This window comes from Pristis pectinata, chromosome 2 (assembly GCF_009764475.1).
Source record: "Pristis pectinata isolate sPriPec2 chromosome 2, sPriPec2.1.pri, whole genome shotgun sequence".
Classification (NCBI taxonomy): domain Eukaryota; kingdom Metazoa; phylum Chordata; class Chondrichthyes; order Rhinopristiformes; family Pristidae; genus Pristis; species Pristis pectinata.
The window spans coordinates 33,966,668-33,979,156 of record NC_067406.1 but is presented as its reverse complement, the minus strand read 5'-3'; the positions used below and the strand labels follow the sequence as shown (position 1 = coordinate 33,979,156).

Sequence of the window (12,489 nt, the reverse complement as noted above, 5' to 3'; positions counted from 1 at the left end):
GAAAACACCATCTAATTTAATTTGAAATTATGAATTCTTTTGGGTCATTATAAACAAAGTTGTTCACTGTTTATAAACTATCAATTGTTAATCATAAATTATAGTCACAACTTCTATACTGGCTATAGATAATTCAATGCTATCACAACATAGCATCTATTTTCAACAAACTAACATCTTTATACAAATAAATTTCTATTATAACTAACAATCACAGTACATTTATTTGATCAACTGAAAACTAGTGTGTGTGAAGATTTGATCACGTTCAGAACAGAAGCAATGAAGAATACAAATTTAAAATATTACAGCTACTTTCTTAAAAACACAAACATTAAGCAGCTTCAGTGAATGGAATGTAGCACATATTTTAGAATGTATTACACAGTGTATTTTCCCCTGTTACACAGAAGTTTCACAAGTAGTATACTGCTAGTTAGCATTTCCAAATTAACACAATTCAGTGCAGGGTGCTGTACCTTTAAAAAGGAAAGCATTACATGTTGTTACACATCAATTGCAATTCCGTGGGACATGGACATTGTTTCTCTGGTACCAGTCATGTACATGAGAACAGAACAAAGGTGTGGGAATGAGGATGTAATTGCTATGTAGGTCCAATATGGCACAGCAGCTGTATTTCCAAAGGGACAGAACCAAAGACCGCGGCGGACACCATCACGGATGTGATGAGAAACCCATGAAATGGTAACCATCCATGGGAGAAAACACCAAGAATCTTTAAGTCTAAATATCCACATGGCAAGTTTCACTGAAAAGGCCACTACAGGTATCACTGTGGAACAATGTAGCGGAGACCTCTGTGGGAGATGCAATGCAGCCTAAGAGAGAGAAAAATGTCATTACTGAAAAGTAAAAGAAACTATTTTCAAATCATTCCAATCAAAGTTTTATTTAAAGATATCCACAACTTTTAAGCAGTTTGCCAAATCCATTACTGGAGACCATTAGAAGAATTATATTGATGAGCAACTCTTGTAACCATCATATTGTGCACAAAAACTGAGTAATTACAACCTGCATACAACACGGCAGGGTACGAATGAAGTGAATGGATGTAACCTATCCAAGCTTGGTGACAGTGCAGAGTTGGTTGGGATAGCAAGCTAGGTGAGAGGACCTAGAAGTTGGCAAAGAACATGAAATGTAATCTAGGGGTGTCCAAATATATTCACTTTAATACAAAGGATAGAAAAAAATTATTTTTTTTTAAATGGTGAGAAACTAATAAATGTTGATGTCCCAGGGATTTAGGTGTCCTTGTACATTAAGCAAAATCTTTCAGGGCTTGAATTTTTGAACTCTGTTACTTTCCCATATTAAATCCATAATGCTTTGATTCCCCAACTATATTTTGAGTGACTAAGTCTCATCTGCCCTCATGGGGACAGAATTCCAAAGATCACAACATTGAGAACAAAGAAATTTCTCTTCATCTTTGTCCTGAACAGCTGATCCCTTATTTTGAGTGTGGCATTTGGTTCTAGACATACCTGCCAGCCTAAACACTTCTATGCATCTATTTAATCAAGCCCTCTAAGAGTTTGCATACTTCAATTAGATTACCTCTCTTCTTCAAAACCCTGAAGAATATAGGCCCAGTCTGCTTAATCTCTTTCACAGGTCACAGACCAATCTTTGTTACCCTCCCTCTATCACATGTATATCCATTCTTTGGTAGAGAAACCAGATCATTACACGATATTCCAGGTGCAGTCTCTGACCACATAATTTTAGTAAGCCACTTTTAATTTTGTACTCAAATCCTTTGTAATAAAGACCAACATACTGTTTGTTTTCCCATTGCTTTCTGTTCCTGCATGTTAACTTTCAATGATTCACATACAAGGACACCCTAGCCTCTCCAATCTCTCACTATTAGAAATACACTAGATTTTCATCAAAGTGGTTGACCTCAGATTATTCCATATTATCTTCAATCTGATACAGCCCTTACATTTAATGTGAAGGCCAGCTGCTGCAAGGTTGACTGAATTTTGTGAAAGTCAAGACTAAAACAGCTTTGTATGTGATCTTTGTCACTGCACGGATCTGGACACCTTCCTCCAAAAATGGCCAAATGCACAGACCACCTGGAAGCAGTTTGGTAGATTTGCCAAAGAAAGAGTGAATTGACTTAAAATAATTCTACCATGTAGTACATTAAAAGTTGCACCATGCAATTGAACTTCTGCGTCATTTGGTTCAATTTTTAAAGGTTAGAAATTTCACTTACTGAGAAGACAAAATGCAGTTGAAACGTAACTCTGACAATATCTTGATAATATGTGGAAAACCAGCAGTCAGCGACACAAATATAATTAATATCCCACAGAGCTATTGTCTATCTTCCTTGTGTTAAAGATCCACAAAGATCCATTCTCAAAGATCCATAATGGCTTCACCTACAGTGCACATGGAGCCTACTGCAATACTTACAATAAGGCTTGAATGCATTGTGCTAAATTTAATCTATTAAATTTAATTAGAGTTAATCTATTAAATAATTAATTAAAATGGTCAGCAATAAGCTGTTTACTTAATGTATGCATTACAGTTAGAAACATACAAGTTCTTCACTGAATCTAGGAAATGCCTCTTTATAGGATTTACAAAACAAAGCAAGGCCAGAGAATAGGTCAAAATTAGTCAGATAGAAGAACTCCTGACTTGTTTCTTAAAAATGATTATTATGAGATACAAAAGGTCTTTCCAAAGAAAAAAAGGTGTTAAAGAGATTACCGAATGAGTAACTCTGACAATATCTTGATAATATGTGGAAAACCAACAGTCAGCTACACAAATATAATGTCCTGACTTCCATGTCCTGACATCAGGATGTGCAAGTGGAAAGTGTTTTCAGAAAATATATGAGCTTCTTCATTTCACAATGCTTAAGAAATCAGTAAGATTGCTTTATGTGTCTAGCAAATGTGTAACCTCCAATTAAAAATTACATCAGTAGCTTGTAAAAGGACTAAAAGCATAACAGTGTTATACTGAATCATCCTGTTCTAGTCTTAAAGTTGATGGACTTCTCTTTTGTTGCTTTGATTACACCAGTCGAATGCAAAACAACTGCAATTCTGGAGACTGCACCAGTACTAATATTATCGTCTCACGTAGTATCATTCCTCAACAACTTCTAATAGATCAAATACACAGTTAGCGTTTGGTCCCCATCTACTACCTTACACTTTGCCAACGTAAGGCTACCTTTCAATTTCCCAAATACGATAAGGCTCAGTTACCGAATATGGATTTTAAAAAGTAACAGAACTTCTTGGTTTCTATAGAATGCATCATGTAATATAGAGGACTACAATCTATTTACTTGCAATTTGGACTTATTAAAAAGGCAGCCACTGAACATCATATTTATATCAAATTTTACATTTAAGTTATAAGAAACTAATTGCTTTGCAACAAAATGTTCACAGGACATGCAGTACATTAGACTTTATTATGGTCTAATATTTATGCCATTTGATCCAATTTTGTGCTTACCTTCAGAGACAAGGATCCAGCTTCAACAAAGTGGTCAGCATCAATGACAGAGGACAGAAGCCCAGCTAAAATTACTTCATAAAAATCACTCTTCTTTCGCAATCCAATCACAATAGCCCAAGACCACAGTCCAATGGCACCATGTACTGCATTGTCTGAAAGAGCCCTAAGCCAATAGTTGCTCTGTATAAATGAAAATTGTAAACACTGATCAGAGAGGAAGCAGAAGACTCCTAGTCCAATGCTCGAAATGACTGATGCTGTGCTGAATGTTTTCAGCAGTGCTTGTGCATTTTCTGTCTCTGTTGCCATTGCAATCGTTGACTGTTTTGACTTGAACATCGTACAAAGTATCATCCATGATATTTGACATCCATGTTCCTCATTCTAGACCAAGAAAGTAACAGGTCTTATTAGTGTCAACCTCAAAGTTCAATTAAATCAGAAAACATCTTTTACACTTCTGGTACAATTAGATTTGAGTGCAATAAACACTGTACAGTAACTGTAGATCAGAGAAGGAAACTCTTTGTAAACCAACTACCTATCAGGTGTATACAGGTCTGCTATAACACGATAGTTGCGTTCCTAAGAAACCTTGAGTTATAGAAAATTCTGTTATAGAACCAATTGTGTCAATGGGAAAAAGGGGGTTAGGGGCTGGTGAGTTTCAGACTCACAATAACAGTTATTTTCCCCAAAAACCGTTTTTAATAGCTATAAGTTTATTTTGTTACTGCGCTAAAAATACTAAAGGCAGTATGTTACGTTCTTTAATTGAGTATCACTGCACAAGTGTCAGTAGAAGCGATTGCTTGTCAATTTCTAATGGCCTTCCGAGGTGAAGCTAGCAGCCTACGTCCTTAAGCAACAATGGTGACTGCAGGGAAGTTGCACGTAACATGTTCCAGCAGAACCACAAGAATATACACATATGTAAATAGTTCCTGCAGTAAAGGAACAAATTATCTGGATAAATTATGAAATACAATTCTTCAATATGATTATGACAGATATTTGTCCAAATAACAATGTTCATTAGCTATGGCTTTATATGGAGATTGTTCACAATATTTGAGGCGGGGGGAATTCAATTTAAATCTGATTTATTGAAAAATCAGAAATTGCAGATGCTGGAAATCTGGATAAAAACAGGAAGTGTGGGAAACACTTAATATCTATTAAAAAAAGGCAACAGAATTAACATTTCAGGTTGAAGACCCTTCCTGAGAACTGGGTTTCCAGTATTTTCTATTGTTATTTTAAATGGGAGTTAGGAGCTTTCTCTGATTTTCAAATGCTCCACTACCTATTACTATTATCTATGAACTCCAAGTCTTGCTGTATAGCAGCAACCTTTTAATAATACAACCTGAAGCAATCACATTATACAAACAGTGAAGCATGAAGTCATTGCTGAAGTGTGCATTTCATAAAATCTGACAGATTGATGGCCTAATCGGTGCAATTCATTTACAACATTTTTTTCACATTGATTTGTGCAGATACAAATCAGATAGATTTCTTTTAGAATATATTATGCAGAAAAAAATCAAGTGCATTATGCTTTGGAGAAGCAGTTAATTTGCATCCATTAGTGCTTTCTCTTATATCATACAGGCTATCCCCAGGTTACAAACACTCAATTTGTTACCCCTATATACGAGTGAACTCCCAAAATATTATTAAATTCAAAAGCCCAAAGTACATACATACGTTCATTCCTACACAAGTCAGAACTAGTTCCCTCCTTCTCTCCACTTTCAGTAATTGTTAACAGCCTTAGGTGCTTTTCATGCCATTCATTACAGTACTGTGGAGGTACGGTTACTATGTCAGGTGATTTTTGTGTATTTTCCAACATGGCCAAAATCGACTTATGGCAGGTCTGGAAAAACAGAACTAGTTTGTTATCTGGGGATGGCCTGTACCTGGCACAGGTTGGAATCACCTACAATTGCTATGATTACTCTATCTTATGCTAGGCTCGTGGATTTCCTAAAATGAGAGTTAGAAAATCTGAAGTTCATTCCATGATGTGTCCAACAGGGTCAAAGGTTTTCCTGCATCCGGTGAATCTATCAAGTGAATGCAAGACCAGGCTACAGGCTCTACCTGAGATTAGCTCAATTATGGGCATAGCTATCTGCACAGATGTGGATCTCAGTGAAAAAGTGGTCCTATCTTAATTACTTACCTAGTATGACATAGGAAGAGACCATTCAGCTTATTGGTCTGCATCAGCTACCAGCACATCATTCCCATTCCCCCTCATATTTCCTTTAATCTATCCTCTTCATGTGTCCACCTTTGTTTCCTTTGCCACATACCCAGATCAAGGGGCAATTTACCCACTAGCATATCTTTGGAAAGAAACTAGAACCTCCCAGGGGAAACCCCAAGTAATCACAAGAGGAGCGTGCAAATTCCAGAGGATTATATTCAGGTTGATGGAGCAAGGTGGCAGCAGCACTAATTGCTGGGCCAACGTTCTGCCACACTTTTGTATGGCCGAGATAAGGAAGCAGAATTGATGTGCAAATCACTAACATGAGCTGCTTTTAATATGTTAAATATTCATTAACATCGTTTTATCTAGAATATCAATAGTCATGCAGCTGTTCCTGCAGACATTTTAATTTATCAGACATGTTATTAGGGCAGAAGGCAAATATTTCAGATTATATGTAGCAGGACAATGACACATTCACCCATGCAGAGAAATTAAAACATTAACTTCAATGGTAAATAGAGATTTGAGAAACAAATATGTAATGATTAAAATATATAATGATTAGAAATACATCCACTGGCCTAGTTTTCAAAATATAAAATTACATTTGCCTCTGAGTGCCTTTTATTGTCTCCGGAGAAAAATATTATCAAATTGAAAGATGGGATTTGTATTATTTCTTTCTTTCCTCTATCTACTCGAACATTTTCTATTTTCAACTGTCAGAATTCCACTTGCAGATTTGTCGGTTATCACAAATTTAAAGTGACAAAATAAGAAGGGCTGGAAAGAAATGCTGTTTGAAATATAAAGCTTCATTTTCCAATCAACACATTACTGAAGTCAGTACAAAAGCAGTTTTTTTTAAAAAAGAGTAAATAATGCTTCACTAATTAATCCATAAATTTTTGAGAAAATGCATTAATTGAATTAGGCCTTCGTACAGAAATTGCATTTTTGGAAGGATATGAAATCTTATTTCTTTGCTCCCTCCTTTCAAAAAACTAAAATTTGACAAATGAAACAGGAAGAGAGTGATCAGTCTATTGGGAATATTCTACAGGCCCCCCAATAGCAACAGAGACATTGAGGAACCGATCGGAAGGCAGATTTTGGAGAAGTGCAAAAATAACAGGGTTGTTGTCATGGGTGATTTCAACTTCCCCCATATTCATTGGCACCTCCTTAGTGTAAAGGGGATAGTTGGAGCAGAGTTTGTTTGGAGTGTCCAGGAAGGATTCCTGACACAGTATGTGAACAGGCCGACTAGAGGAAAGGCCATACGGTAACATTAATGAATGATGTATACAAGAATGTAAAGGCTTGCACTGTTTTATAATTGTATATAGTTTGTCTTTTATTATGAATAAAGTTTATTTTGATATAAAAAAAATTACTGGACCTGCGTTACGGACTCAGTGAAAGTCCCTTTAAGATAGAGAGTGTGTGTGTATGTGTGTGTGGGGCGTGCTTACGTCAATAGAAGATAAAGGACGTAATGACGTTGTTGAAGAAGGAGAGAGAGAGAGAGAAGGGAGAGAGACACCAGCCTGCTTGTTTTCTCTATCGATGGATGAGAAACAATAACTGTGGTTGCTACTGAAATCCATGTATGGAAGTTGGAAGTAATCCGGTGGAGTTCACTTTGTTGCTGACCTGTAGAAGGAAACAGGTATTTGTGTGTGGACGACCACGATTCGGATGCTTTTCGGGGTGAGGAAGTCACTACCGAGTAAACGCTGAAGTGTCGTTTGGGGTTCCATCGTGGAACATTTGGATTTCGTATTTACTCTCCCTATGTTCTCTACATCTACGTCTTATCTTCAGACAACGGTGGTTGTTGAAGAAGCCCTTGCTCATGTTTCACCTTATGGCTTGCGGAACTGAACTTTAAGAACCATTCCGGAACTTGGAGTTTGGGACTTTGTCACACACACACACACACAAAGAGTTTAGTTTTGGGGTTAACGTTCGAGGTTTAACATTTTTGAATTCTAACATACTAACATTTTTACTTTTATTTTACGTATGGTCATAAGTAGTGATTAATAAAATAGTTTTTAACAGTGAATCATGCTCAGTGTGTTTCTTTTGTTGCTGGTTCGTGACACCTGGTACTAGGCAATGAGCCTGATCAGGTTTCAGATCTCTCAGTGGGAAAGCATTTTGGAGACAATGACCATAACTCCTTGAGCTTTACTATAGCCTTGGACAGGATAGGAGCAAACAATATGGGAAAGTATTTAACTGGGGGAGGGGGAATTATAATGCTATTAGGCAAGAACTTGGAAGTGAAAATTGGGAACAGATGTTCTTGGGTAAGTGCACAACAGAAATGTGGAGGTTGGTTAGAGATCACTTGCATGGGGTTCTGGATAGGTTTATTCCATTGAGGTAGGGTAAGAATGGTAGAGTGAAGGAACTGTGGTTGACAATAGACACATAATACCTTGTCAAGAGGAAGAAAGAAGCTTACCTAAGGTTTAGAAAGCATGGATCAGACAGGGCTCTGGAGAGTTACAAGGTAGCCAAGAGGAAGCTTAAGAATGGACTTAGGAGAGCTAGAAGGGAGCATGAGAAGGCCTTGGCAAGTATGATTTATGAAAACCCCAAGGCGTTCTACACATATGTGAAGAATAAGATGATGACTAGGATGAGGGTAGGACCATTCAGGGATAAAAGAGGAAACATGTGCCTGGAGTCGGAAGAGGTAGGGGAGGTCCTTAATGAACACTTTGCTTCAGTACTCACCAGTGAGAGAGAACTTGATGTTTGAGAGGATGGTGTACAACAGGCTGATACGCTAGAGCATCTCGACATGAGGAAAGAGGATGTGTTGGAACTTTTGAAAAACATTAGGATAGATAAGTCACCGGGGCTGGATGGGATATATCCAAGGTTATTATGGAAAGCAAGGGAAGAGATTGCTGCTCCTCTGACGATGATCTTTGCATCTTCACTGGCCACAAGAGTAGTACCAGATGATTGCAGGGTGGCAAATGTTGTTCCTTTGCTCAAGAAAGGGAGTAGGGATAACCTTGGGAATTACAAGCCAGTCTTACTTCAGTGGTGGGCAAATTACTGGAGAAGGTTCTTAGAGACAGAATTTATCGGCATTTGGAGAAGCATAGGCTGATTAGGGACAGTCAGCATGGCTTCGTGAGGGGCAGATCATGCCTCACGAGCCTGACTGAATTCTTTGAGGATCAGACAAAGCACATTGAAGAAGGTGGAACAGTGGATGTAGTGTACATGGATTTTAGTAAGGCGTTGATAAGGTTCCTCATGGAAGGTTCATTCAGAAAGTCAAGAAGCATTGGATCCAGGGAAACTTGGCTGCGTGGATTCAAAACTGGCTTGCCCATAGAAGACAGAGGGTGGAGCGTACTCTGCCTGGAGGTCAGTGACCAGTGGTGTTCCGCAGGGATCTGTTCTGGGACCCCTGCTATTTGTGATTTTTATAAATGACTTGGATGAGGATGTGGAAGGGTGGGTTAGTAAGTTTGCAAATGACACAAAGGTTGGTGGTGTTGTGGGAAGTGAAGAAGATTGCTGTAGGTTACAACAGGTTATTGATGGGATGCAGAGCTGGGCTGAGAAGTGGCAGATGAATTTCAGCTCAGAAAAGTATGAAGTGATACACTTCAGGAGATCGAATTTGAAGGAAGAATACAAGGTTAATGGCAGGACTCTTAGTAGTGTGGAACAGAGGGATCTTGGGGTCCACATCCATAAATCCCTCAAGGTTGCCACGCAGGTTGATAGGGCTGTTAAGAAGGTGTATGGTGTGTTGGCCTTCATTAGTCAGGGTATTGAGTTCAAGAGCCGTAAGGTAATGTTGCAGCTCTATAAAACCCTGGTTAAACCACACTTGGAGTATTGTGTTCAGTTCTGGTCGCCTCATTATAGGAAGGATGTAGAAGCTTTAGAGAGGATGCAGAGGAGATTTACTAGGATGCTGCCTGAATAGGAGAGCATGACTTATGAGGATAGGTTGAGTGAGCTAGGGCTTTTCTCTTTGGAACCAAGGAGGATGAGAGATGACTTGATAGAGGTGTACAAGATGATAAGAGGCATAGATCGAGTGGACAGTCAGAGACTTTTTCCCAGAGCAAAAATGGCTGACACGAAGAGGCATAATTTTAAGGTGATTGTACGAAGGTATGGGGGGGATATCAGAAGTAAGTTTTTTGTTTACAGAGTGGCAGGTGCGTGGAACACATGGCTGGCAGAGGTGGTGGAGGCAGATACATTAAGGATATTTAAGAGACTCTTAGGCACATGAATGATAGAAAAATGGAGGGCTACATGGGAGGGAAGGGTTAGCTACATCTTGGAGCAGGATAACATGTCGGCACAACATCATGGGCCAAAGGGCCTGTACAGTGCTGTAATGTTCTATTGTAGTGCCAACACAGCTACAGAATGCCCATATCCCTCTATTTTCCTCTCATTCATGTGCCAATTCCAAGCCCCTCTTAAAAGCCCCCAATGAATTTGCCTCCACCACCCTATCAGGCAAAGCACTCCAGGCATCCACCACTCAGTTAAAAAAAATATACCCCTCATGTCTGTTCTGAACTTACCCCCTCTCACCTTAAATGCATGCCCTCTGGTATTACGCTCCAAAGACTTCGATAAATATGCAAAACTAAGCAGCTGGCTGAGAACCTATAGCTGGAAACGCGTTAAAAGTGTGGAAAATGAGCCATAAATCATACGCTTCACGTTTTGTTAGCAAGAAAATTCGATGACGACTCTGACATAAAAGCTTCAACCGGTCTTTGATGGATGGTGGCGGACTTGCTGCGCATCCCAAGCAACCTCTGTTGTCAGTCCCCATTTAAACAATATTTCAGAGCACATCCCCATATCTCGCAGAAAACCAAGAGCTGGATTTCTCCTTTACCTTATTTCAGCCGACGGACATCGGCCACAAACAGCCCCAGGATCGATGCACGGATCAACGTCGAATTAAATGAAAAACATTAAAGCCGGTCCCTGAGGCGTGGGCCCTACCCCCACACTATCAGTGGCATACGGCTTCATACCCCTCAGTGAGCTCCAGCACAACGTATCATCGCCAAACACATCATTACTACAAAGGAATTCAATGGTACCGATCGACACCAAACTCAACCTCCTCCACCTCCCACCTACCTGCTTCACTCAGTGCACCATTATACCCGCCCCCCTGACTAAACCCCGCACCAATTGGTGGTCATTCCTCAGAACCGTCAGGCAATTGGTGGCTTCTTGCGTCGATCATACGTGCTTTCCTGCCGCCGCCTGCGCAGTACGCGGTGGCCCGCCCACAGCCTGCGGGGATTGGCGGTTAGGGCTGCCTGTTTGCCTGCTTCACCAATCAAAATTGGTCGAATGTAACAGCGATCGATGAATGGTCCTCAACTTCCCACGTGGTTGGTGAGGCGGCGGCACTGAGACCCGGTCCCCCTGTCCGTGCGCCGTAGCCTTTTGACGCGTCGACTTCGGCAGGACTGGCTTGTCCCTTATCTCAATATTGCGCGGAAGAGCATTAGGCCCGTCGAATCTATACTCTTCCACTTATAAAACAGTACAGCACAGGAACTGGCCCTTCCGCCCACCATATCTGTGCCGATGTAACCCCCCATCTGCCTGCACATGGTCTATATCCCTCCATTCCGTCTAAAATGCCCCTCCAACGTGGCTCCTGGATCTGCTTCCAGCACCTCCCCTGCAGCGCACTCCAGGGACCTGTTTTTTAAAAAAAAACTTGCTTCGGAAATCTCCTTTAAACTCCTCCCCCCTCATTTTAAAACTATGCCCTCTGGTGTTTGACATCTCCAACCCTATCTATGCCTCTCATAATTTTATATACTATCAAGTCAGCCATCAGCCTCTGACAGTCTAGAGAAAGCAAACCAAGTTTGTCCAACTTCTTATAGCTCTCTGATCCGGCATCATCCTGGTGAACCTCTTCTGCACTCTCCATGTCCTTCCTGTAATATGGTGACCAGAACTGCAGACAATATTCCTAATATAGCCTAACCAAAGTTTTATACAGCTGCAACATGACTTCCCAACGTTTATACTCAATGCCCCAATCAATCAAAGCAAGCATGCTGTGCCTTCTTTACCACCCTATCCACTTCTGTTGCCACTTTGAGGGAGCTATTGGATTTGCACCCCAAATTCCCTCTATGCATCAATGCTCCCAAGGGTCATGCCATTTACCGTATACTTTCCTCTTGCATTTGACCTCCCAAAATGCAACACCTCACACTTGTCCAGATTAAACTCCATCAACTACTTCTCTGCTCAAACTTCCAACTGATCTGTATCCTGCTGTATCCTCTGACAACCTCCCTCACTACCCACAACTCTAATATTTGTGTTGTCTGCAAACGTACAAGTCAGTCCACCGATATTTTCATTGCAGATGATTTATCTCTCACTCCTTAGCACATTCCATATAGCCTTACAAATCTTTCCTCTTAGATACTTATCCAATTCCCTTCTATATGCAAATATCGAATCTGCTTCAAATGCTACTCCTGCATTCCAGTCCCCAAGCACTCACACTGCAAAGTATAATCCTCACGCTACCTCTGATCCTTTTGCCCCTGACCTTCATTCCATGTCCATAGTTGTGGACTCTTCTGCCAATGGAAACTATTTTTTTGCATCTACTTTCTATATCCTACAAGACTTTAAATTTCCCATTCAGATTTCCTCACAAACTCATC

At 40.0% G+C, this 12,489-nt stretch overlaps 1 protein-coding gene across 1 annotated transcript; it reads right to left on the bottom strand.

Annotated features, from left to right (window-relative positions):
* Positions 1-10,900, bottom strand: tmem267 (transmembrane protein 267). Its single transcript, XM_052010050.1, has 3 exons — positions 10,671-10,900; positions 3,529-3,915; positions 1-842 (listed from the first exon to the last, which is right to left on the bottom strand). Exons 2-3 carry the CDS (start codon positions 3,883-3,885, stop codon positions 507-509), a joined length of 693 nt encoding a protein of 230 aa, XP_051866010.1. The 5' UTR covers positions 3,886-3,915; positions 10,671-10,900; the 3' UTR covers positions 1-506.
* Positions 10,901-12,489: the final 1,589 nt, after the last annotated feature.

Coding starts and splice junctions, on each gene's coding strand:
- tmem267 (XM_052010050.1), bottom strand. CDS start 3,885: ATGATACTTTGTACGATGTTCAAGTCAAAACAGTCAACGATTGCAATG. Junction 843..3,528: donor CTGGATCCTTGTCTCTGAAG/GTAAGCACAAAA, acceptor TCTCTCTCTTAG/GCTGCATTGCATCTCCCACA.